Source organism: Zonotrichia albicollis, chromosome 2, assembly GCF_047830755.1.
Source record: "Zonotrichia albicollis isolate bZonAlb1 chromosome 2, bZonAlb1.hap1, whole genome shotgun sequence".
In the NCBI taxonomy this organism is placed as follows: Eukaryota; Metazoa; Chordata; class Aves; order Passeriformes; family Passerellidae; genus Zonotrichia; species Zonotrichia albicollis.
Genome location: NC_133820.1, coordinates 63,860,470 through 63,888,287, shown reverse-complemented (window position 1 = coordinate 63,888,287; position 27,818 = coordinate 63,860,470). Strand labels below are relative to the sequence as shown.

Sequence of the window (27,818 nt, the reverse complement as noted above, 5' to 3'; positions counted from 1 at the left end):
TTGCACATTGCCCTATGGAAATCTGAGATTAGTTCTGCCAGTGAGACATCTGGTGAGCTGCAAGACTCGGGGCTGTGACTCGCATGCCTTGTGCTGCTGTGACATCAGGCTGCCTGCTTAGCACTGCTTAGACACTGTGCCTGCTTGAGAATATGCTGAGAATATGCTGAGTTGGAAGGGATTCATCAGGATCATCAAGTCCAGCTCCTGGCCCTGCACAGCAATATCCCCAAGAATCACACCCACAAGCATTATCTGAATGCTTCTTGAACTCTGTCAGGCTTGGTGCTGTGACCACTTCCCTGGGATGCCTGTTCCAGTGCCCAATCATCCTCTGAGAGAAAAGTCTTTTCCTAACTTAAACCTGCTCCTTGAAGCATGGGTACTTCAGGTTTTCTCTTCTCCCTGCCAGCACCCCATCCCTACCTTCTCTCAGATGCCTCATATCCCTTATCTTCCCCAAGAGAGTTGGAGAAATTACTGCAGGACTTCCCACAGCAGACAGCTGGGAACTCTTGTTGGCAAAGAGGACATGTTCAAGGATAGAAAACCCATGGACAATATTTATACATAGGCTAAGTATGGTACATAAGAACTGCTGGAAGTTTCCAGAGGTTAGGCAAATACTTAGAAATTCTAAATTCTTAGAATCAAAGGATGAATCTCTACCAATACACGGAGCAGTGCCCAGGACCATCCCTAGTTCCTGTTAATGTAAAAGGCTGGCCTGCTTTTTGTCGGTGCCAGACAGCAGTCTGCCAGACTTCCCTGGCCATGTCCCTGGGGTGCAAACAACAGGGACCATTCCCCATGGGTTGTTTGCAGGCAGCCGGGCTTGGAAACAGGCCTTTTCATGCTAGTTGTTCTCTGCACCTGGAAGTGTAACTGAGATTTTTAATTTAATAGCATTGAGTCCCTGGTAATTATGCTAACAATGACCTTAAAAAGGAGCTAAGTTTTTAGAGAAAATTATCCTTAGGATGAAGTAGCAAATTTTGGGAAGCTGGATGGTGGACTGTCTGTAGTTGAGGTAGACTATCAGCAATGGAGTTATGATTTAATGTTTGGATTGTTTTTTAAAAAAAAGAAAAAAACTCACTTTTTGGTCCTTTTATAGGGCTGGGGAGCAGAGTATCATCGCCAAGATGTTACAAGCACACCCTGCTGGATTGAGATCCATCTGCATGGACCATTGCAATGGCTGGATAAGGTGCTGACACAGATGGGCTCACCTCACAACCCCATCTCCTCAGTCTCTTAAGAATCATCTCTAGAATTCCCTTAGGATGGATGCTATTGCAGGCAGTGGCTTATAGAATTCCCATGAACAGAAGCTTCTATATGTAGATGTATGTAGATGTAAATATATCTATACATAGTCTACTCTCTTTTTTAATTTTTTTTTTCATTTTGTGGTTTCTAGTTACTCTGATGCCAGTACAATAAGTTTAGAAAGTCGGGTGTAGCATATCTGTTCTCTAGTACAAAATAAGCCAAATTCCTGCAAAAGTGTCAAACATTTCCTGTGAGCATCTTCATTCCCCAGCCAATCCAGTAAACGGTGCAAATTCCCAGCACTTTCATGTGGGTTCAGAAACCTGTCTGTCACTATTCCTAGTAGGTGAAATTCACCCTTCTGCAGGCAACCAAAATCAGATCTCTGTGCCATTTAAATTCATCTTACATCCTGATTTCAAGTCCAGAAGAGGACCTGAGCTGGTGCACAGGACTTATGCATAGAGGTGACTTTTATCTAGGGAACTGAAGGACTAAACTGCCATTCCAGTCTGTCTCCCTACTGCAAAGCACGATGGGACAACAAATCCTCTGAAGTGCTGGATGCGCACTGTCTCTCCTGGGATTTGGCAGGAGAAGGGAGCATGTTCAGCACACGAACCTTATCTCAGACCATTCTGGACAATCTGAGTAGTCTGATACGGCTAACATAGTAGGGTATGGTACTACTGCACTGAAAAGCAACAAGCTCCTAAGAAAAAAATAATAATTTAAATATATGCCCATGAGTTAAAAAAATTAATTAACTTCCAGTGCTTTTTTGCAAAGTACATACATACTTGCATATGTGTCAGGTGTGTAAACTAAATCCTGTTCATTCTACAGTATTGATGTAGTTTGTTTTAAGATTAGGACTGTCTGTATTTAGACTGCTGTGCTGATATCAAGGTACTCCTAAAAGGGATTTGAACTGTGATTCAGAAAAAGGACATTAATTGTGCATTGAAGAAGCAAATCATTACTTTATCATTTGTCTTGGGAACAGAAAGCCCCACACTCAAAGGATGCAATGAGAAGGAGATGGGAGTCAGCCATGTCCATCCCCTGTATTGGGCCAGTCCTCAGGATCTGACAGCATTGCTCGGGTCTGACTGAGAGGGCTTCCCTGCCAGTCACTCCATACATCCCTGTCATCCCTGTAGATGCTTTCTCATCTTAGGTACACGCTTCTTCATTTGCTGAGCTTTTGCCTTGCCTGCAGAGGATGGTGAGGCATGGTGGAGCCATGAAAAAGTAAAGAGTGAATCTGTGTGCAGAACCTTGTCTGTGTTCTTTCTGTAAGCAGGGAAACCTATTGTCCATGCCCTAATCCCATCCTTGCAAAATGCTGTTCACTTGGAAACCTTTCCTGAGAAGACATTTTGATAATCTTTCCTTTTGCTGAAAGAGTTGAGATTATTTCTTTCCAGGCATAACAATCCGCTGAAAATCGTTTTTATTCAAGAGTCAGAAAGACTGAAAATATCTGCAACATCATTCCTCCGTAGAACAAGTAGAAATATTAGTGAAAAAAAAATGTTTTTCAGAATATTTCTTTTCTTCTCAAACAATATCTGGTGCTGGACATTTTGCTGAATATTTAGAAGAAGACTCCTGAAATCTTCAGCTGTATCACAAATGCAAAAGGAAATATTCACCAGAGAGACAGTGAGTAAACTAACAGTGTTATTTCATTTGAATGCATCTTCAGCTGCCTGCAGCTTTAGCAGGGCACAGAAGGATAAATTATTGTTAAGTTTGAGCAGTAATAGCAAGTTGTATAGGAAATTTGTAAGTGCAAAGAACCCTATTCTGTCACCATTTGATGTCAGCAGTGTCACTATGAGATAGGAAAAATTTTACAGTCTCTTGCAGCAATGAAATCTAATAACAATAATAATCATATAGAGAAATTCCAGGCCATTTACTATTTAGCAGACTTTAGAGACATCAGTTTGGAAAAATGCATTTTCCTCATCTCTCTCTATTACAGTATCTGTTAAGAGATCAGATCCTGGTAATGTTTTTTAGCACGTTTGTTGCTCCTCTTCTCCAGCTGGACCTTTGCTCCAAAGGATGAGCACCTTTTGATTTTGCTCTTTTTTTTTTTTTTTTTTTTTTGTTTTGTTTTGTTTTAGCAGCTAAGGACAGAGGATATCACCTTTACTGTCCAGGATCTAGCTCTGTCCCTTATCCTAGATTCTTCCTTGTCTTTTAGGCTGAAGCCTCCTTCCCTTTTAATATAGAGAGAAGCCTAGGAGTTCCTTTTAGACATTCCCAGCATTGTCATCTTCCTCACAGAAAGCAAAGAGAAATGTTCTGAGGTGCATCTGATCTTGGGCAGTTCCAGAACTCAGTTTTCTGTCAATACTGCAGAGAAAAATTGGAAAAATGGCCAGTGAAGAGAAGCAGCTTCTTCTGGGGCATTATTTGTTTCATCACAAGGTATTTCAGGCAGGTGAAATACACTCCTATCTGATCATGTTTGTGTCTTCCCACTGAGTAAAAGGGGAACTCAGGGTCATCAGCTCAAATGCAGACTGCTACATTGGATGTATCCAAAAATAGATGAAGTGAACCCTAATGACAGTGTTTCGACTTTCCCAGCCTAGTAATGATGCTTGCTCAGCAAGTGTTTGTTTGGTTTAAATGGAAGTTGGTCAATTTAGAGCAGTTTTTGCTTTCCTTTATGCCTACCTTTAATCATTTTACAAATAGAATTTGGCTTCCATGTAGTCCATACATGCATCTCATTTAAGGTAGTCACTTTAATAACTGCCTTACTAATAAGAAAAGAGGCATTTCTGGAGCATGATTCTTCTGACCTATTTAAAACACCTGTAGCATGAGATGAATTTCAGCAAATTTAACTATTTGCTGAAAACTGGATCAAAGCACTTGATTCTGGGCAATTCTGGCAACAGCCATCTGTTTTTAGCCTTTGGGAAGGCTGATACCACTGTGTCAGTTGTTTCCTATTGTGATGGTTTCTGGGGGCTTAGCCCACTGTGCTGTGCAAACACACAGAAGCTGACAGCTCCTCCCCAAAGCCCACAGTAGGTGGAAGGAGCGGTAACAGGATGAGACAAAAAAGTAAATAATATTAGACTTGCCCACATAAAAAGTAAGGCTAATAAACCATTTATTTCCCTTTATTTTTAACAAGGTTCCTTTTACAGACTTTTCTAATATATATGAATTGCAATTGGTTAAAATTCAGGTTTCTTACAATTTACAGCAATAGAACTTTGTATCTCTAATGTCTTCCCCACTTTGGAAGGAGATGATTTCTACTCAAAGGTCTTCATGAACCTTTAAACCTGTAGTCAGTTTAAGGTCTTTATAAATGTTCTACTCATTAATGCTCAGCCTTTGGAGACAGTCCTCCTGAGAGATTTAAAACCACTTACAGCAAGACTACTTAGTTGAAAGCAGATTTTTAAAATGGGTTTTTTTGAGTCATCAACAGTTCATAGCCTCTTAAAAGATTCTGTGGAGCAGTACCATGCATCAGCAGGCAGTGGTGGGAGCCTAATGAGGCAGAGTCATAAAGCACATTCAGCATGGTATGTAGACCACTTGTTTTCCTATTAAACAGTCGAGAGAAGATGACTTCAGTTGCTGCCAGTTCTTCGGCACCACCAGTATTAATGTGCTGTTTGCATCCGGAGGTGGCAGGAGCAAATCTCGCAGCCTGGCTGCCTGGAGCCATTCCATGGCACTGCTGCTTGGGTGGCTCAGTCCCATCCCCTTGCCTAGGAAAAGCTGCCCAGGTATGGCACAGCAGTGGCTGTAGCATTGCAAGGTGCAACACGTACTTGCCCTCCCCATCAGCTGCTATTCCACCAACGTGTTTACTCCTCATCAGAATGCTTCGGCAAGCTCAGTCTGAAAGGTAACTGTGGCCCAAAGTAGCATCAGCTGGACTTGAGGAAATCCCTTCCATGTCTCCAGCAGGTACTGTGTCAAGACTTTCACTACCCTGAGCAGCCTTGTTCAAGCAGTCCCTGTCTGGAACAGGGTGTCAGACTTGATGCCATGGTGAGATCCCTTCCAATATACTTCATCCTCTGGGTTTCTGTGGAGATTCAGTCATAACTGGTTGCCACAGGAAGGAGCTCTCTGTTAGCAGCACTTTCAGGATGAAACATGTTTCTCCTTAGCTATTTCATATTAGTGTTCCCTCAGCATAAATCAGCACTCCAAACATCTCTCACTGTAAACGTATATTCACCACACCCCTCTTAAAATGCAGAAAACAAGGCAATTGTGACTGTAACCTTATCTAATCTGCTTTTGTTCTTCCTGACTTACAACACCCATCTTTGTCTATCAGCTCTACAAATGAATCTCACCAGTGACTAAGGAGTTGCACAAACAGCTGGATTTACAGAGGCAGCTCAGGCAGAGACTTGGCTTCTTGACTGCATGGAAACGGTTAATAAAAAAGCCTGATCAATTCAGGAACTTTAAAGGGGTATCAAGTATAAGATTAATGTTCTTGGATCAAGACTGCTCTGGTACAACTACAAAGTATTTTAGGAATATTTTAGCACTACCTGGTACTCAGCAAAGGAAAGAAACATTACATCCTCTCTTACTATTCACCTCTTCCCCTAGCTCCATATAACCTAACTTAGTACAAGCAAAATCAAACACAACAAAAAAAGAACAATGAGTCATAAAGTAGAGTAATTAAATACAATTTTTCAAAGCTGAGAAGTGCTGCCTAAAATGTAGATTTATATCACGAGAAGGCCATGTAGTTATAGGACAAGTGGGTAATGGCTTTACTGAAAGAGGGTAGTTTTAGTTAAGATATTAGGCAGAAATTCTTTATTCTGAGGGTGGGGAGACACTGGCACAGGAAAAGCTGTCCCAGAGAAGTTCAAAGCCAGGTTGCATGGGGCTTTGAGTAACCTGGTCTACAGGAGGGTGTCCCTGCCCACAGCAGGAGGTTGGGACTTGATCATCTTTAAAGGTCACTTCCAACCCAAACTATTTGATGACAATGATGTCGCAGATGCCCACCAAGCCAGGAACAAGACTTCCTTGCTCTGGAGAAACCTGGAGACCTGGCTGTTACTTGAACATCTGAACCCAAGCCCTTCTGAGTGAGTGGAGACCTCACTGAAGGGGCTGAGAAAATTTTTATAAAGGATTTACAGTTCATGGGTGTTCCAGTAGTCAGAAGTGCACTGAGATGATGAAGATACTGAGGAGGAGGAGGGAGCGTACAACCAGATAAGCCCAGTGGTCATCACTGGAGGTATAAGGCCCAGGCAGCCACTCAAGGCCTGTTTTAGAAGCAGCTTGAATTACCACAATCCTTGCTTGGGTTTTTGCTATACACCTGGCCTGGGAGAATGTGCCAGCTTCCTGATTAAGCCATCCGATATCGTGGGGCAAATGGTGTCCCATGTGCTCCAGAGAGTAAGCTCTCGTTGCACTTGGGAAACAAACTTGGAAGATTATTCTCTGCCTCACCCCAAGACTAATGAGGAGCTCAGCTTCAGGGCATTATCCAAGGACACTACAAACACATCCAGCATATACTCCTCAAAGAAAGATGCAGTCTGAACAGAAACTGCACTACTGAAAGCTGTGGACTATACATGGAGAGAGCATCTAACCTGGGAATTGCAACAAACCAGCTCATTACAAGATAAGGTGGGAAATTGCAGTGCCCAAAGAAAAACAGTCAGCAGGAACCTTCATGAGGACTCCTGACTATGAAATCAGATTTTTAACAGTACATAAGGGTGGACAAGTGTGCTTCCCTAAGAGCAACTAAGAGGTCAAGTTACCATGAAAAAAGAGCTTGACAGTTAGTCTCATCTTGCAGCCAGGAGAGAGATTCTGTGAAACTTGAGATCTATGAATTAAGAAGTTCTCAACCTGGAGGCTTCATTGCAGCCACTGAAACAGGGCTTGTTCCTCATGGCAGCTCCAGGAGTACCCTTCTGCAAGATACAAGAAGCCTGAGTGGGCATTTAGTCTTTGTTCAGTTGAGAGAAATCTCTTTGTGTGTCTAGGACACACAACTTCTGCATGTTGGGGACCAGCACAGAACACAGCCTTTGGTTTGTACCCATCATTTACCCACAGGAAGTTCCAGAACAGTCAGGAACAGCCAGAATCCTCTTACATGTTCACCCCAGGGCTGTCCAGACACCCTGCCCAGGCGTGCCTTACATTACGTTGCCATACTGATGCCACATTTCTCTGCCAGGGAGGTGAGACACATGAGAATCCTAGCAAGAGGACACCTCCACTTGCACCTGGGGCATGCTTGCAAACTTGGCGCTTGTATAGATAACAAATCTAATTTGCAGGCCATGTCTCTCACACAAGGTAGACATAACCACTATGTCCTCCAGAATCAGCTACTCTTCCATTATGGTCAATGTGAACATTTGCAGCTAATTGTGAACACATTTTAGATCTTCAGTCATAGTGTTTTTATTATCCATGGATGCTGCTATTTTATATTCTGTGTTAGTATTCAAATAATATTGCATATGAATAGCATAGGGTGAAATAGACCAAGCAGTTAATAATTTTAAATACAGACCTCATCAGCAAAGAAAAGCTAGAGAAATCTTGGTAAAATCTGACCCCTTGCACTTTCACAGTAGTGAGCGAGCACTTCATATTCAAAGTGGTTTATTTGATGCTAAAGTGTGTGTTGTCTTATTAATTCACAGTTATGTCCATAAGAAGCTTTGCAAACAAGGGCAAGGGAACAAACATAATGATGAGCAGACACAATGTGCATTCAGATAAATTTTTTTCACTTACTCAAGCAATTGGAGTTTTTAATTATTTATAATACTGTTAAAGTATAAGTTAAATGTACCACAGCCTGCTTTCTGCAGATAAGTCAGTGATAGCAATTTAAACCTTCATTTCATATCACCTCTGTGATATTAATGGGGTTGAGAAGTGAGACAAGAAAGTGAAGAAACAGGCCTTTTTGTGTGGATCAACGAAGCCATGAAGTTGCAAAGCTCTATGAATTGGTGGATTTGAGCAAGGAGTGTTAACTATGGGGTTGTGTTAACTATGACCTATCAGTCTGGTGAGAAAAGCACTGTAGTCATCCACAGATTAACAAGAGTCACGCATGTCTATGAATAATTCTGCCTTCTGTTTTCCATCAGAAGCAAAGCAAAACATCTGCACTATCCACAAGTATTACTCACGGTTTGTGACCTTCTGTCAGCCAGCGTAGGTCGCTATATAAAGAACAATACTTGGGCTCTTGCCTCTGGAGAATGAAAAATTCAGGAGTGCGAGAGACCCGGGCAGCTTGGAGTCCTCCAACCAGCCCCAGAGTACTCTATTCCATTCCATTCCATGTCATACCAAGAAAAATGGAATGACTGCTAACAAAGGGGACACTTTCTCAAGCATTCCTCCTGCTGCATTTGATTTGAGGCATTCTGAAGACAACACATTTAGCCTGAACAATACACTTTTTAACGCACTCCACTTTCTTTGGCCAGAATTATTCTATTGTAAAAGGGATTATTCACGTCTTGTGTTTTACTGTTAATAAAGAGATTTCTGTTTTAAGAGTCCCTTCTCTTGTTGTCTCCCATTCTTCTCTTTTAAAGAGATTGGCTGTAGGTCCCAGTATGACCACAAGTGACTTTAGGAACTGGAGCATTCAGAAAGCCTTTATCATACAAATCAGTCTTAGGCAAAAGGAAGCATCCCATTACTCACTTAGTGCATCTCATTGCACTAAATGAGTAATGGGATGCTTGACACAAGAAAAGGTATTGAAAATTAATTCAGCATGAAATCTCCATGTATATGAATCCCTTACTGTCCTGTGATAGATTTGATGATTCAAGAGGATGGTTCAGTTGTCTTTGGACGGGGACAGCTCTGATCTGACAGGCAATCAGTGAACAATGATGCTGCCCTGTGACACCTTCCCTCTGGACCAGATTGACATAAGTGGGAAGACAGACTTGCAGCTGCACAGTTCTTCAACTGCTCAAGGACAATGAGAGATATAATAAGAATGTACTCTTAGGTAAGTGTTGTGTTTCCATCTTCCTAAAATTCAGATTTTGTTCTGCGATAACAGAAGGGAGTAGACAACATAATGGGCCTCAGAGCAACACAGACAGTGCTGGCTTGGGAATCCCATCCAATCTTCCGCCCAAACAGGAGAGCACTGCTACCAGCACATCTCCCAGTGTCTGCACCGGCCTGATGGTGCTGCTATCACAAACTACCAAAAATACAGGATAGGTGAGATGCACTCTACTGTACTTCTCCATACACAGCTTCAGCACCTGACATTTGTTTTGACATAGACAACTTGTTTGGCACTGTCTTAACAAACACTCCCTGTGCCAATTTTCTGCCCTGAGGGATTTGGTTTTAAAAAAGTTTAATCAGATCTGTCCACCTAAATGATCTGCTTACCTTTAAAACGTTAACCATTTAAAACAAAATCAAGTACATTATTCTACAATTTTTGCCAATTATGTTTTCACATATATTCTTATTCACTGAAAAGTAACCTATTTTTGCTTAATTTAAAATAATTTTCTATAACAAGACCTTGAAACACAAAATTTCCATCTAGTCAGAGCTGGCTGTTTTAGCACAGGAAGAAAAACCTATACAAATTTAACAAAAGAAAAAAGAACAGAATTTTTTTTTTTTTAAGAAAAACCAAAGATTTTACTCACTTATTGGTCCAGAACTGTTTATACAAAGTTTTTCAAGTTCTTTTTTAAAGAACAATTTGCACAATGCTAAACACAATAAATCCCCACAGAACAAGTTGTATAAATACAAAAAGCAGAACATGTAAAAATCCACAGGACTAACAAATACTGCTGAACAGATATTATTTAGTGGATCAAACTGCTGCAATATAAAAGTAGTACTTGATAATAAGCACCTAACCCATTTGGATAACCTCTATTCAGAAATGTGGCTTAATACAAAACAATTTTTATAAATAAAACACGGGATTTAACATTTACATAAATATAGTGTTTGGATTCTTAACTCAATTAGTTGCAAATTCATTTTAATTGGTTGAAAACCTGTGAAGTCAAGCACTGCAGCTGATTAGAGATCTGTTGTCTTAATAAAAGACTTTTAACTATACCTTTTTGAGAAGAAAGAGACTAGATTTTGAATTATTTACTATTATGAGTTAAAAACTTTATAATTTAATTTAGTCACTTAAAAATTAGTGGTATTCTAAATTGTAATTAAGTTATATTTCACATATAAGAAGTTAGTAATTTCAAATAACTCCATGTAACAAGGTCCAACTCTCAGTTTCATACTTTTCACCTGATACTTTTTTAAGTTTTTTGCCATTTATCACTTTAGGAACTTTTAAGTGCAAATTCTTTTACATGCTATGCACAATGTAGCATTTCAAACCTACTTAATTTGCAGGTAATAGAGATCACCTACATGTACTTTTCTGAACTGCTGGATTGACTTCTTGATGGCATATTGTCTTTGCCTTTAGTGAAAGATTCTACAGGACATAAATCTCTCATATCCCTGAGCAATTGCTGTTAGCTAATGCCACTGGACTGACTCAGCTTCAGAACTTTGTTTCACAGTGCCCACAGAAAGTAACTGACTTCCATCAATGATTGTCATCAAAGACTGACTTAACTGTAAATGTTTATATAGAAAAATGTTAATTTATTATAATTTTGGTAGAAAAGGGTGTACAGCTAAACACTGCTACCATAAACAAGTTTTTATTAACAAATTAAATATTAAAAAATATTAAAGTTAAGGTTTAAGAATAATTGGAAAAGACTTCTCCAGATGTCAAAGGAAACATCCCCATAACAGTTCACGCAGCCAGTGCTACATGGAGTAAGAGGGTAGCATTGATTACACGAGCTCAACTGGAATTCTGGAAAAAATCATGGACTGGCCAAAAGGCAAAGATTTTAGAGCATTGCAGATAAGACTTGTGCACAAGAAGCACCCACACACAACCAGTTACCAGAAGGTGAAAGAGGCTATGCCCTATTTAGTGATGAATCCTGTTGTGTGGCAGGAAACCATCAGAGGTGAACAAGTCATTGAAGCTGCTGAAGGAGAAGGCAAGTCAAGCCAGTTTGCAGAGGTGAAAGCCATCTGAACTAGCCAGAGAGATTGCTGAATGAGAAAAGTGACTTGCCTCTATCTCTATCCTGACTCCTGGATGGTGGCTAATGACCTATGGAGGGGGCTGCAAAAATGGAAGAGGACCAATTGGCAATGCAAAGATAAACCCATCTGGGCTGGACTGCACCTGCACTGGGGCAGGACATCAGTGCACAGGTCGAAAACTTGACTGGAAATGTGTATCAGGGAGATGTTCACATGCCCAAAACCCACTCCACTGAAGAACAGGTAGATAAGGCTGCCAAAACTGAATTAACTTAGGTACACTTGGAGTGGGAGTGGAAGGGTGAGCCATTTGTAACCTGATGGGGCCATGGAACATCAGCTGCAACAAACAATGTGCTCATTACTGAGGGACTGACCTGACCATGGAGGCCATTGTACAGATCATTCATGAATGAGAAGCATGTGCTGCAATCAACCAAGCCACTGAAGTAAACTTTCCCTGGAATAGAGAGCAGCAGCTGGGTTTCCCGTATGGTGAGGCCTGGCAAACTGGACCATTGCCATAAATACACCAAACATATGGTACATACTCACCATAGTAACAACTGGAAGGCTGGCAACATGCCCTGCAAACCACTGCCACTGCTCAAGACACCATCTCAGATCTTGAAAGACACATTTTGTGGCAATATGGTACCAAGCAAGAATTGAATCAGACAATGGGACTGCTTTTCAAAACAGCCTAATAAACTCTTGGGCAAAAAACCATGGCATTGAGTGGACATCACATCCCTTATCACCCATAAGATAAGGGGTTGTGTGGTATAACACAATCACACAGCCTGCTGAAGACTGTGTTAAGTGTTAGGTAACGGGGCATGGAAGGATTGGGATGTAAATTTAACAGAAGCCATTTGGCTGGTTAACACCAGTTCTGCAAACCTCCCTGGTACTGTCCAAACAAAGCCCCTACACCCTGGGGGAGGAGATAAGGTTCCCATACTATACATGGGAAGTGACTAGGAACACCGGGGTGGATTTCTCTCCCTATAGGAAAAGGCAAACCCATTTATGTGATTGTCTTTGCTCAAATACCTGGGTGTACTTGGTGAGTAATGTAGAAGGATGAGGAAACAGGTATGTGCTCCATGGAGATTTGACCCTGGGGGGAAAGCAATCTGTGTTGTAAGTTGTTGGACATCTGAAGGGGTGGAGGATGCTCTTGAGATAGGAAAATAACACCTATGTGTGAAAGGACAGGGGATGGCACTAATGAAAATTTATAAATCTGTATGTCCAGCCAAAGTCAACCCATCACAGCCCCTCTGCTCTGGAAAAAATGCCATCTGGTGGACTGCATCCAGTTCTGGAACCCACAACATATGAAGGACATCCACCTGTTACAGCAAATCCAGAGATGGGTCACAAGCTGATTAGAGGGACGGAAGACCTCTCCTATGAGGAAAGGCTGAGCGAATTGGGATTGTCCAGCCTAGAAAAGCAGTGGCTTCATACTTGAAGTGAGCCTACAGGAAAGATGGGAGAGGGACTTTTTAGAAGGACATGTAGGGACAGAGTAAGGGAATAAGGGTTCACACTAAGAGTAGATTTAGATTAGATATTAGGAAGAAATTCTTTACTGTGAGGGTCGTCAGGCACTGGAACAGGTTGCTCAGAGAATCTAGGTATGTATACCCCCTCCCTGGGAAGTGTTCAAGGCCAGGCTGGACAGAGCTCTAAGTAACCTGGTCTTATGAAAGGTATCCCCGTCCACAGCAGGGGAGTTGGAACTTGATGACCTTTCAAGGTCCCTTCCAACTGTTGAGGAACACATCTGGTGCAGGTAGTTGATTTATAAGCTGCAGTTATAGATGCAGATTGAGATGCAAATTGAGCTCTGGGTGGGAGCAATGACAGGAGGCAGTGAACTGCCAACACTTTGTACAACAAAAGGCATGAAGGTGAGCGGCCAGCCAGGTGGATGGACACAGGGATGTGGCAGGAATGGAAGACTCAGAAGGGAAGATTCAGGAGGAAGAGCCTTACACCGTGATGGTATAAAAGCCCAGGAGTTCCTTTGTCTGGGATTCCTCCTTGGAGGCACCAGCCCAGGCTGTTTCTGTGTTATTACACTGTTAATAAATTGCTTTATGGAACAAGGTTCTCAAGCCCTGGGGTCAAACCAGTAAGGAAACCTGGTCTGACTGCAAGCCAGGTGTGCAGGGAGTCAGGGGAGGCCAGGTGTGCAGGGAGTCAGGGGAGGCACCAGTCAGATCACTGGAGCTGCCTGCAGTGAAGGAGCTTTGGCCCCAGAAGTTGAAGTCTCTGGCACTGGGAGAGTGACTGTCAGAGAGTCCTGTGAATGGTCAGACTGAGAAGTTTCTGTAACACAATCCAGACCATTCTATGGTTTGCTCACAAGTCTGCAGACATCCAAGCAGCTCAAAACCTCAAAAAAGTGCAAACAGGAAACAAATACATAACAACAGCAACTTCCATTTTTGTTTAAACACTGAGATTCTTTGTATTTATACAAAATACAGATCCTGTCCCTCCTTCAGCACCAGACTCATCTGCAGATCATTGATCTTTCCTCATTACCCAGGTGCTCCTTGAAACTGTTGCTGCCTTTGTTCCAAAGCTTGTTGACTTAACAGTTGCTGTTGTTTCTGTAGAAACTGCACTACTTCTGGGCTTCTGAGTAGGGACTGAAAGAGAGAGAAAGTGAACTTTATTTTACAAAACTCACATACGTTAAATAGCTACCACAGTAATATTTTTCCACTACACTAATTCACACATTACCCACTGCTGTTGCTTAATATCATAAAAACCCCGTAAGTATAGCAAACAAGAGTAATTTATTGACATACTAGAACCAAAACATCTTTCAGTTGTGCTTCAGTTCTACAGCTGTGCTTCAATTGAGCTAATTTCTACATTTCTCACTGCAGATCGCTCAAAACCAGTTTAACAAATGAATAAAATATTGTAATCCTGAAGCAAAGCTCATGTGCCTGTCAGACTTCAAGCATCAGGACTATGCCCATAGCACATATTTCAGTTTTAGGCAGTCGTGTGAGGAGCAGGGAGGTAGACTCAATGATCCTTGTGGGTCTCTTCCAACTCAAGATACTCTATGGTTTTCACTGATTGTTCAGAATTTCCCAACATTTCAAAACAGAAGCCCATCCATAGAGAATGACTTAAAAAACTCCTCTGCATTCAATCAAAAGACAAAGTATCTAAAAATATTTGCATTTGGCTCCTGGCTTGAATAGCTGCAGTCTGTAATCCAACTCTAGTTGTTCACTCTCATTCCTGCATGGTGGCAGCACAAGTGATTGTAAGGTTAAATGGCAAATCAGGTTGGGAATTGATTCCTTCCAAAAATTAATACAGGAAAAGGGTTATTTTTCAGCTGAATTAATTCCCTAGATGCTTGCTCATTATGCATGGTTACTTCAGTGACATAACCAAAGAGGTACTGCAACTGGAAGGCAGAGGAGAAAGAGAGAAGCAAGAACCAGATCAAGAAGAGTCTGAATTTCAGGAATACTGGAAGGAATCCTGAGTTCTTAAGGAGCCTTGACATAACTAGTGCAAAAGCTCTGAAAATCTATTAAAAGAGCTTCTGGTTGCTGTACATCTATTAAAAAATAATGTTTAATTCATAAGATACCTTTCAAATTTAATTAAAAGCCATGTTCATAAAAAACAGCCAGGAAAGGGGACAGCAAGCCAGTAAGTGGGGCATGAAGAACAAGAGATAATATGAAAACTAATCCGTAGTTCATTACTTGTTTTCCTCATAAAAACTGAAGAGCTATGAATACACCTCTGAGTTTTAGACACAATCACTAAAAAAGTGCTATCATTGAGAAAGAATTACCAAGAAATACCTCTAGGTAATTGTATACCTAAGACTGACATGATGTTTCTTTTAAAGCTTTCCAAATTTCTGAACAAGCACTACAGCACTATAATGAGGATTGTTAAATTGCATTAATTGCACAACAGAGGAAGATAAACAGTCCCATAGCTTTTGAACAATAGAGACTGCAAAAACATGCAACAAAGAAAGGTGTAGTGAAGAGGCTGAGCAAACTGTAGGTACTGAATGATTTCCCTGCACTGGGCTTAGTTAAAGGAGAAATCAGTGTTTAAAAAACTTTACAAGACTCACCATCCATGCAGTCTGCAAATATAATAAATCACACTGTTTGCTTAGAGTTTGCTTTATCAACACACATATACACAACTTTAAGTTTGATATGATACATCTACAATTTCTAAAACACACCACAGTAAACCTTACATGAGACCAATAAAGTCCATTCATTGTTCTACCCAAGGCTTTGCCTGAACAAGCTAAAACCATCTCAGTTATACTGTAGGCACTATTTACCCTAAAGAAACCACCCCATCTGTTACTACCAGAACTTCAGATCATTAAATTCAGTCATCTTAGTATTCTTCACAGAGAGACTGAAGCACACATCTCTGAAGCATGTTTCAAATTTGAAATTATGCACTTGCAGTGCATGCTTATTAAACTGATTTTCTTTTTTCACAATGGTGGCAGGTAAACACTGTTACATTGCCTTTACTTATTTGAATCCAAAGCCTCTCAAAAACAAGACTTACCAGCCTCTTCTTATTCAATACTTGTTCTAAAAGAGTAGGTCTTGCTGGGCGATCTCCAATGGATCCTGTTCTCTGCTTTGTGACAGACACTGAACCTTCAGCACTATCCTGCACATAACAGAAAACAAAAAACAAGGGAGGTCAGACAATGAACTCTGATACAGTCAGACACAGAAAATCCCAAGAGTAAAGAACATTTGCCTCCTCAATCTGAAGAGTAAAGTAACAGCACAAAAATGGAAATCTGTCTATTCAAGACCTGGCCTCTTCTTTCCACCTCCTTTCACTATTTTACCAGCAAGAGTGAAGCAATGCATCTTCAGAGTTAGTCTTCTATACTGCAAAACTGCTAGGGCTAATTAAGGGCTTCCATTTATTTGACTGCATTTCTTAAAAATGAAGTAATTCACAACAGGTCAGCCTCCAGCCTGTGAAAATGAATGATATTTACACAATGTGGCTCTACAATCTGCTCTAAGGAGAATGTGAAAGGTTTAGAAAATTTCAACCAATGTCAAATCCTATGTGTATTACATTCAAAACTTACTGATACTTCCATCTACCTGAAAGGGGTCAAAAGCAAGAACAATAAAAAGCTATGTACCTTTCACTTCTATCCTCTCCACAGAAGTGAAAAATGAAACTTCTAGTAGGAACTTTTACTGAAAATGGCCTCAATAAACATCACTGTAAAAAAGTAAGCTTAGCACTAAATACCCTGCTTGTTCCTGCAACTTCAGGCCCCAATTTCCTTACATTCAAAACAATCTCCACTTGCACAAACTGGGAAAAGAAAACCCACCCTCTTCCAACATGCAATAATCAGTATTTCATGCTACAGACCAAAAGGTTTTAACCTATCACTACTTGAAATGCAGCATTTTTACCCTTCTCCCATAGCACATAGCATACACCCTTCTCCCTTGTCCCCTTTCCTAAACTAGCACAAGTATTTGTGTAGACACATCATGAATTGAACAAGATGAACTATCAGGGAAGAGAGAAGAGGGAAAGTCGTGCTGGTATTTAAATCTAGAATTCATTCTCCTTTTCAATAATGTGTGCTCTCTTATTGAAATGAGAAGTAGCTACTAGAATTAGAAAAGGCTCACAAAACAGCATGCATGATAATAGCATTTAACTTTTTCACTGGAAACAAGCATGCCATGCTTTTTCAATGTGAGAAGGAAAAAGCTCAGACTAAGTATCACAAACACAAGAGGAACTGTTCTAATGTAAACACTACCTGGCAAATTAGGTTGACACTAACAAGATTCAAAAATAAGGTGAATTTCACACCAGGTAGCAGACCTGAAAAAACCACCAGAATGTAACAGAGCCACAGAGCTTACAAGGGTTCAACAAAAATCCAAAATACTATATGCAACACTTATCAATTATAGTTACAGAATACATCAGGAAAACCTCAGCAAGTCCTTTGAACTGGAAGAGAAGATGAGAGAACATTCCCTAGCAGCAACATGTACATTCCCTTTTTTAAAGCACCTGCCTCGTGGCTTTTACAGACATACAAAAGATGATTCTTTAGTGTGACACCCAGCATGGTTACTATTATATTTACATGAAGAAAAATGGAAACAGGAAAAGATTTTGGTGGCCAGTTTACAGTTAGATCAGTTCCCAGTCACACAACTCCGGACACAGCTGCAATGATATAAAAGGGTGGCTTTTAGCAGGAGCTCCGGGTAAGATTTTTTTCTTCTTCTGACAATCACTATTTCACACCTACTCCTTTGAGCACAAACAACTCAGCACCTTCAAGTGTAAAACTATTTCCCTTTTTCTGTTTCATCTAAATACAAGATCTGAAACACAAACTCTGTACAAGCGACCATCACAGAAGGGCCCTAGCTGAATCACAAACTGTAGGAAAAAGAGTATTTAAAAAAATGTACATTACCATCAGTTTTCCCACTGATAGTATTTCCCCTTCTAAACAATACACATTAGCTTATACAAGTTAAGTATGAACTAGCCGCGGTGGAAATATTTACCTGCCATTTAATATCAAAGTAAAAACCAAAAAGCATCCTGAAGAACCTACACAACTGACTTTTGTACACCTGATACCCAAAGCCTTTGTGACTTTAAAACCCCACACTTCAGCACCAGCTGAGAAACAAGTCTGACATCTCTCTTAGTCTATAGTTTCCTACCACGGGAAAAAAAGCCACGCTGCAAGCGAAGCATCTTCCAGCAATATTTTTTTTCTTGGAACCTGGTATAGCTGTAAGCTTCTACAAATTACGCCAGAACTGAAAACAAACGGAGTTTGCTCTGGCAAACAGGAAGAGCGAGCTGCAGGACGGCCCTAAACTTCTTCCCTCTCCTCTGGCCGTCTGACAGATCCCTACAGCCCCCAGGCAGCCCCAGCTCCGAGGGACCAGCGGCACCCGAGGGTGTCCGGGCCGGGCCCCGCCGCCCCCGCCTCACCTCGGCCCGCGGGCCGCCCCCCGCGGCCGCCGCCCCGCCGCCCCCCAGGGCCTGGTCGCTCTTCTTGCGCTTGTACTTGTCCTTGTAGATCTTGTTGCGGTGCCGCTTGCACATCCAGGGCTTGCGCTGCTTCACCACCTGCGTGGTGGTCTCGCTGCAGCCCTCGTACGTGCAGCTCTTGCACTCGCCGCCCGCCGCCGCCTCGCCGCCCGCAGCCCCTGGCGCCGCCGCCTCCTCCTCCTCCAGCTCCTCCAGGCTGGCCGTGCTCTCGCCGCCCGCCGCCTCCACCTCCACCTCCTCCTCCCCCACCTCGATCTCGCCGGGGGGCCCCAGCTCGTAGAACACCATGAGGCCGCCGCTAGCGGAGGGCGGCAGCTGCTGGTCGGCGCTCGGCTGCAGCACCACCCCCGCCGCCCCGGCCGCCGCCTCCTCGCCGCCGCCGGGCTGCATCACGAGCAGCGTCAGCTGCTGCTGCTGCTGCTGCGGCGGCGACGAGGAGGAGGAGGAAGAGGCGGAGGAGGCGGGAGCGGCGGCGGGGCTGCCCTGCAGGGCGGCGGTGCCCGGCCCGGCCGGTCCCCGAGCGAGCGCGCCGCTCCCACGCCTCCGCCGCACCGCCCGCGCGCAGGCGCCGCGCGCACAGCGCACGCGCCCCGGCCTGCTCAGGGGCGGGGCCCCGGTAATGGCGGCACCGCCCCCGGGCGCTCTGGGGGAATTTGGGTCGGGGCTGTAGCGGCGCCGCTGGCGTGAAGCGTTTGAGGCTGTGTTAGAGCCGCCAGTGTGGTTTGGCCCCGGGTGGTAAATGCTCGTGGTCGAAAGGAGCCTGGAAGTCGGAGGGTCTGCAAGCAATCAGAAAGTTACATGAATATATTGCGCGCTTGGCGTGGGATTTGGTTTGTTAGCCCCTGACTTACTGTGTAAGCACACGGCAGTGGGTCTGGATACAGGGGCAGGGTGAAAGGGAAGAGCGAAACATTGTGAAAAATGCGTACTTTATGATTGGCTTTTCGCAAATATTGAAATTAATATGTGTTGTGTCAGAAATTAATGCTGTGTTAATTCTCTTAAGTAGTGTGTTAAATATAGTTTTAGGTCATAACAAAATGTTAAAATAGAAACTATACAATATAGGATACTTTTTCTCTAAAGAATGGACTCGCACCGAGATAGCAGCCACAGGACACCCAAGTCTTTCAGAGAAAGAGAATTTATTGCCCTTTAATCAGGAGAAACGAACTTCTTCCCATCTCGCTCAGGCAGGATGGTGCCACTAGGATTATGAGGAAGAAGCTGACACTGGCCAGACAGAATCATTTGAATGGAATTTATGTATCATGTATGAGGTGTATGAATATGCAACAGGCTATTGCTTTGGAGGGTTAATCCTCTGTTAACGGGTGTCCTTATTCGGGCTTGTGCTGCCCGGAAAAAGGTACCCGGACATCCGTAACTCTGTTTCTCTTGTCTCATATTGTCCTAATTCAAGTTGTCCAAATTATAATTACTCTATGTGTATTACTATTTTTATAATAATTTTGTTAAACAGCTATTAAACTATTAAATTTTTAAAAAATTTAATTAAAAATTAAATTTAAAGTGATTGGCGTTTTTCACAAGATGAATTAGAGGGGGTGAGGGGTCAGAGAGAGGAAAAGAAAATTAAGAAATGAGAGAAAAGAGAAAAATGGGGTGCTACCCAGGTTTGGAGGGGTACCTTTTCATGGGCAGGTTTCTCGCTTTCTGTGCAAGTTAATTATCATGCACAGTCTGCTCTTTCAGATCTTTTGGGATATAGCTCAGAGAGCTTTGTGAAAAACGCCAACCACTTGTTTTTAAAATGTTAAAAGTTTAATAGTAATAAAATGGTTATAAAAATAGCTATATAATTAAAATAATAATAATTTGGACGATTTGGAATAGGACAATATGAGATAAGAAAAACAAAGAGTTACAGACAGTCCAGGTACCTCTTTCTGGGCAGCACAAGCCTGAAAAAGGACACCTGTTAACAGAGGATTAACCCTTAAAAGCAATAGCCCGTTGCATGTTCGTACACCTCATACATGATGCCAAAATTCCATTCAAACACAGGATTCTGTTTGGTCAATGTAAACTTCTTCCTCTGGATCCTAACGGCGTCTTCAGGGCTGAGCGAGGCGGGAAGAACTTGATAAGAGACCGATAAATTATTTTTCTCTGAAAGATTTAGGTGTCCTGTGGATGCTATTTCGGTGTGAGTCCTTTCTTTTAAAAAGGTATTTAGATAGCATAGTTTCTGTTTTAACATTATCTTAACATTATGTTTTAACCTAAAACTATATTTAACACACTGCTTAAGAAAATTAATACAGCATAACTTTCTAACATAACACATATAATATTCATTTTAATATTTGTGAAAAGCCAATCATAAAATATGCATTTTTCAAGGAACTTTGATGGTCTTGATCTCCTTCCACAGCCTGTGCCCACACCTTGCCTTCATTCCCATGCTTGTGTGATGCTATGTTGGGCTCATCTCCAGGAACTACAACAAGGCTGTTATTCCAGGAAGAGTGCTGCCCTCCCTCCGCATGGCCCCCGTCTCCAGCCACATTTTCTCCTTTCTCACAGAGCATTGACACCAGCAATCCTCATCTGTTAGTGCAAACAGTCCTTGGTTGGCTCCGTTGCTATCCAGCTATCGTTTCTGAGACATACACATTATCCCATCATCTTCTGGGATTCTGTGCCCTGTCAGCCTGCTCAGCCTCCTGCCCTGCTGGGGTCATGTGATGGCTGTCCAGATCCAAGCTTTCCTGCTGCTGAGCTTTGCAAGTGCTGTCTCTAGGCTGTACTTGTGTCCTTGCTCTTCATCCACCGTCACTTGAGAGTGCAGATACAGGGATGCAGTTTGGCTTCTCCCACTTAGCCTTTTTGTTGCCTCTAGTGACAGCTTGTGTTGCTCTCAGCATGCTGCTCCTTGCCCTTTCTTCCTTTGGATATCAGTTCTCTCCCTGGGTTACTTCTGCATGGCTGCAGAGAAGTCCCACTGACTTCCATCTGCTTGATCACGTGCTGTTTGCCCCTCTTTATTTGTCTTAGCTCCTTACTTTCCGTGGGTTCTTGCCTTTCTCACTGCACACAGCAGTTCATCCCATATTAAGGAACGCTGCTGACTCCGTTTATTTCCTGGCAATTGCCGTAGCTCCCTTTTCCTGTCAATAAGACAAATGATTATGCTGTTCGTAGTTGTAGCCATTCTGTTTCACCCTCAATCTTGTCATAATGCATTTCTTTCTCATTTGTCAAAATAGTTAATGATGGTATAGTCCCAGAAAAATTGCAGTGAATTGAGTAACTCTGTCCTCATTGCCTTTGACCAAGCAGTCATGGGTGAGGTGATCTCCAGCTCCAGGGTTTAAACAGGAATTACAGACTGTTTTTGTCAGTTAAGGCTTACTCTCCCCACATCTGCTTCAGTGTTTTTCATCTCTGTTACAGCCATGCTAGGACAACTTGAACAAACCTTTCTTTAGGATTCAGCCTTGATCTGTGTCAGTAGTGAAAAATACAAAAATTACACATTATCGCTGTCATATTTTCTGGAAAAATCCCCTCAACAGGATTTTTTCTCCTGGGAAACTGAGAAGCCTCAGAGAAAAAGGAAAACTATATTATCTCATTTGTTTCTCCTGTGTTTTGCTGCTTTGAAATGTGGTTGGAGATTGTTTATTCAACATGTGAATTGTTTTGACTTAATGACCAATCATGGTCAGGCTGTGGTGGACCCTGGAAGGGAGAGTCACAGGTTTTTCAGTAGTATCTTGTTAAGTCTTCTGTCTGTATCCTTTCTCTATAGTATAGCATTCTTTAATATAATATAAAATAACATAAAATAATAAATTAGCCTTTTAAGAACATGGGGTCAGATTCATCAATTCCTCCTCCATCTGGGGAGCTCAGAAAATACCACATGCATAGCTTTGTTTTCGTCCCGCTTCTTAACTATTTTGATGTCATGACAAAATGTTTGGGGTTTTTTTCACATTATAGGCCCATTCAAATAATTTTTTGTTTATTTCTTTTGCTTTGAATGCATCTTGAAAGAATGTCTTCCTAAAATTCTAAGTTCTGCCAACATTAATTAAAATAAAAATCCAAAGTAATAGTGAATCAAAATAAATCACATTTTTCACAGAATCACAGAAATTCTAGGTTGGAAGAGACCTTTAAGATCATCGAGTCCAACCCATGTTCTAACACCTCAACTAGATCATGGCACCAAGTACCACATCCAGTCTTTTTTTAAACACATCGAGGGATGGTGACTCCATCACCTCCCTGGGCAGATGATTCCAGTATTTGACCATTCTTTCTGTGAAAAACTTCCTCCTTAATTCTAGCCTGTATCTCCCTTGGCGCAGCTTGAGACTGTGTCATCTTGTTCTGTCTGTTGTTGCCCAGAGAAAGAGACCGACCCCCAGCTCACCACAACCACCCTTCAGGAAGTTGAAGAGAGTAACAAGGTCACCTCTGAGTGTCCTTTTCTTCAGGCTGAACAACCCCAGCTCTCTCAGTCGTTCCTCATATGGCTTGTGTTCCAAGGCCCTCACCAGCCTTGTTGCTCTCCTTTGGACATGCTCAAGCATCTCAACATCCCTCCTAAACTGAGGGGCCCAGAAATGGACGCAATACTCAAGGTGTGGCCTCACCAGTGCCGAGTACAGGGGAAGAAGGACCTCCCTGCTCCTGCTGGCCACACCGTTCCTGATACTGGCCAGGATGCCATTGGCCTTCTTGGCCACCTGGGCACACTGCTGGCTCATGTTCAGCCAAATGTCAACCAGCACCCCCAGGTCCCTTTCCACCTGAGCACTGTCCAGCCACACCGTCCCCAGCCTATAACGTTGCAGGGGGTAATTGTGGCCAAAGTGCAGGACTTGGCACTTGGACTTATTGAACCTCATCCCATTAGATTCTGCCCATCCATCCAACCATTCCAAGTCCCTCTGCAAAGCCCTCTGTCCCTCTAACAGATCAACACACGTTCCCAGCTTAGTGTCATCTGCAAATTTGCTAATAAAGGACTCTAAGCCCTCATCCATGTCATCAATAAAAATATTAAACAGAACTGGCCCCAGCACAGACCCCTGAGGGACACCACTGGTGACTGGTTGCCAGCTGGATGCAGCACCATTCACCATCACTCTCGGGGCCCGGCCATGCAGCCAGTTCTTAACCCAGCAAAGAGTGCTCCTGCCCAAGCCACGGGCTGCCAGCTTGTCTAGGAGTAAGCTGTGGGAGACAGTGTCAAAGGCCTTGCTGAAATCCAAGTAAACAACACCTACAGCCTTCCCTGCATCCACTAGGTGGGTTACCTGGTCATAAAAGGTGACCAGGTTGGTCAAACATGACCTACCCCTCCTAAATCCATGCTGGCTGGGTCTGATACCCTGGCCATCCTGTAAATTTTGCGTGATGGCGCTTAATATAAACTGTTCCATTATTTTGCCAGGTACTGAGGTTAGGTTGACTGGTCTATAATTACCAGGATCTTCCTTTGCACCTTTTTTTGTGAATGGGTATCACATTGGCCAGCTTCCAGTCATCTGGAACCTCACCAGTGAGCCAGGACTGTTGGTAAGTGATGGACAGTGGCATTGCAAGCTCGTTTGCCAGCTCTCTCATTACCCTGGGGTGGATCCCGTCTGGTCCCATAGATTTATGAACATCCAAGCATTTCAGTAGTTCTTTGACTGCCTCCTCTTGGATGATGGGGGGACCATTCTGCTCCCTGTCACCATCAACCAGCCCAGGCATGCAGGTGTCTTGAGGGCAAGTCATCTTCCCACTAAAAACTGAGGCAAATTAGGCATTAAGCACTTCTGCCTTTTCTTCATCTTCAGATACTAAGTTCCCTCCTTTGTCCAATAAAGAACAAAGGCTGGTCTTACCTTTCCTTCTACCATTAATGTATTTGTAAAAACATTTTTTATTATCCTTTACAGAAGTTGCCATTCTAAGTTCAAACTGAGCTTTGGCCTCCCTAATTTTTTTCCTGCATGCTCTAGCAGCCTTCTTGAATACTTCCTGAGAGACCTGACCCTCCTTCCAAAGCTGATACATCGTTTTTTCATTCCTAAGTTCCTCCAAAGCCTCCTTGCCCAGCCTGGCTGGACGTTTACCCCGGTCACTGATCTTTCGGCACACAGGGATGGTCTGTTCCTGTGCCCTCAAGATCTCTATTTTGAGGTATGCCCACCCTTCCTGAACTCCTTTGTTTTCAAGGGCTGCTTCCCAAGGGATGGTCTGAATAAGTCTCCTAAACAGGCCAAAGTCTGCCCTCCGGAAGTCCAATGCAACAGTTTTACTGGTGCTCTTCCTGACTTCACCAAATACTGAGAACTCTATTATTTCGTGATCACTCTGCCCCAAGCGACCTCCAACCACCACATCTCCCACCAGCCCATCTCTGTTTGCAAACAGCAGATCTAACATAGTCCCTCCCCTGGTGGGTTCACCCACCAGCTGCAACAAAAAGTTGTCCTCCATGCATTCTAAGAATTTCCTGGACTGCCTTTTTATTGCTGTATTAAGTTCCCAGCAGATGTCTGGTAGGTTGAAGTCACCCACAAGAACAAGGGCTGATGATCTTGAAACATTACCTAGCTGCTTATAGAATAAGTGATCTACCTCTTCTTCCTGGTCGGGTGGACGATAACAGACTCCCAGTAGGGTGTCAGCCTTGTTGGCCTTCCCCTTTATTCTTACCCATAGACATTCAACTCCATCTTCCTTAGTTTCAATTTCGATGGCATCAAAAGTTTGCTTAATATAAAGGGCCACCCCTCCACCTCTTCTTCCTTTCCTGTCTCTCCTGAAGAGCTTGTATCCATCCAGTGCAGTACTCCAGCTATGTGAGTCATCCCACCATGTTTCCGTGATGGCAACTGCATCATAGCTCTGCAGTTGCACCATGGCCTCCAGCTCTTCTTGTTTGTTGCCCAAGCTGTGTGCATTGGTATACACGCACCTCAGCTGGGCTGCTGACTTCACCCCTAACTCAGCCTTGCAATTCTTGGGCCTGTTTCCATAAGCTCAGCTGGTTCCCTTTCCCCCTTCAAACCTAGTTTAAAGCTCTCTCAATGAGGTCTGCCAGTTCATGAGCTAAAAACCTTTTGCCCTTAACAGAGAGGTATACCCCATCTGGTTTCAGCAGAGAAGATGCTGTAAAAATTTCCCCATGATCAAAAAATCCAAAATTTTGCCGATGACACCAACCCTTAAGCCACTTGTTGATGATGCGGATTCTTCTGTTTCTTTCATCATTTTCCTTCGCCACCAAAGGGACTGAGCAGAACACTACCTGTGCTCCTGCCCTTATCAACTACCTGACCCAGTACCCTGAAGTCCTTTCTAATTGCCTTGACATTCCTCAATCTCATCACTGCCAGCCTGGAGTATCAGCAGTGGGTAATAATCAGAGGGCTGAATCAGCCCAGGAAGTCTCTCAGTGATATTTTGTACCCGGGCCCCAGGGAGGCAACAGACTTCCCTGTGGGATGGGTCTGGTCGACATATGGGGCCCTCAGTTCCCTTCAGGAGGGAATTACCTACTACGATTACCCTTCTTTTCTTCTTGATGCTAGAGGTAGTGATCCGTCTTGCAGATGAATCATAATTGGGGGGTTCACTGGGCAGGCAATTCTCTCCTAAATCATCTAGTTGGGTCTCTCTATCCAGGATCTCATGCCTATTCTGAAGTGGTACTTGGCTGGATGATGGGGAGGGGGAGGACTTTTTGCTATTACCTCCCCGAATGGGGACCCGTTTCCACTCCTCTTCATCTACCAGATGCCCTTCTGTTACCTGAGAGTGGGAGGCATATAAGTCCTCAGTCTCTTGGTCAGAAGCCTCCCTTAAAGATGATAGGGCTGAATTCCACCAGTCTATTTCCCTTCCTCTTTCCCTGATACTCCTTAACCTTTCGACTTCCTCCCTAAGCTCAGCCACCAGTGAAAGGAGGTCATTCACTTGTTCACAGCGCAGGCAGGACTCCTCTACAACACTCCCTGAGGCCACTGAAAAGCTCAAACACTCTGGACACAGATGGGTCTGTACAGACACATCCTTTTTGGAAGGCCCGACTTGGTCACTTATACCAGCCACAGCTTTTGACCGTGTAGACACCATTACTGACAAACTCCTCAAAAATAACCAGGCAGCAGAAAGACCTCAAACAACACAGAGCACTCGTTACTAGCAAGAAAGCTGGCAACCCTGCCTGCTTGACCTGCCTGCGCGAACTGCCGCGCAAACTGCCTTGTATGCTCCCCAGAGACTCACCACAACCCTGTTTGCCCGCTCCGGGTCGCCGTGCTCCCCAGACACCTCTTATAATCAGCCACTCAGCAGCAACTGAGGAAGCCCCACCCTCTGCTCCGCTCTGACTCACAATGCCACACTCCCTGCATGTATATGCATGATAACTAATTAAAAGAAATAGGAAACTGATAACCTTTAAATTCTAGGAAGAGTTGTTTGGGCCCTTCATGCACTTCTGTGAAGCCTCACTGAGACAGCCAGGTTTGGCACGGGCCAGTCTGACCAGAGAAAATTATTCAGGGAGTTAATCTTTCAATCTAACAAATGCTCTGCTGAAAACTCCCTCTCTTGTAGAAAAAGTTGAATTCTTAGACACTCTGGTAACACATGGGGATTTCATGGGAGACTGTGCCTGGAAGCATACTTCAACTCCATGGTTCTCATTTTCCTCTTCCGAAGAAAAAAGAGCAACAAAAGCCACAGAAAACTAACAGTTCATTACAAAGATATTGAAGGGGTTAATTAGTTAGCAAATTGATTTGATATTTACTGAGTCTCTTACTGTACTGGAATGTGAAGTATCATCTATTTTTTTTTAACCCAGAATCTTGTAGTCTGCTTGCTTGAGGGCACAGAAACATACACAGGTAGTAAATTAGTGACAGCTAACAAAGCAAGTCCTTCTTAAAAAGCTGCCACTGGTTTTCACTTCTTCTTTTCTGCCTGGTTTGCTCAGAAAAGAGAAACATTCCAGTGGAAAAGAAATCCAAAAAGTAGTTGTTTCTTTGGGCTGCACTTCTGTAAATCTGTCTGCTGGAGAAGGAAGGTCATGTTTTGAAAATTTTATCACCACTCTGTCCATCATTGCTATCCAGTCAGGTGCAGTTGCATCATGTTTTGTATTCCCAGGTGCAATTAAAAGGAGAGGACAAATACAATTATTGAAATGCAATAAGTTTATTTCCTGAAATGTAATAAGTTCATTTGTCCTCAGGCTGACATCTCTAAATAAATAT

The 27,818-nt window shown here is 42.9% G+C and overlaps 2 protein-coding genes across 4 annotated transcripts in view; one reads left to right on the top strand and one right to left on the bottom strand.

The window, feature by feature from the left end:
- The window catches only part of SMAD9 (SMAD family member 9), a 44,440-nt gene extending 34,772 nt beyond the window's left edge, over positions 1 to 9,668 (top strand). For all 3 annotated transcript variants that reach the window (XM_074535346.1, XM_074535345.1, XM_005482454.4), the window contains exon 7: positions 1,118 to 9,668. In XM_074535346.1, the coding sequence (XP_074391447.1) occupies positions 1,118 to 1,261 (144 nt within the window). In that variant the 3' untranslated portion in view covers positions 1,262 to 9,668. The remainder of the gene's footprint in view (positions 1 to 1,117) is intronic.
- A 4,318-nt stretch (positions 9,669 to 13,986) lies between these two features.
- Positions 13,987 to 27,237, bottom strand: RFXAP (regulatory factor X associated protein). The gene is made up of 5 exons (XM_074536198.1): positions 27,227 to 27,237; positions 26,824 to 26,945; positions 18,499 to 19,334; positions 16,045 to 16,152; positions 13,987 to 14,105 (listed from the first exon to the last, which is right to left on the bottom strand). The coding sequence occupies exons 1-5, from the start codon at positions 27,235 to 27,237 to the stop codon at positions 13,995 to 13,997; spliced, it is 1,188 nt and encodes a 395-aa protein (XP_074392299.1). The 3' UTR covers positions 13,987 to 13,994.
- Positions 27,238 to 27,818: the final 581 nt, after the last annotated feature.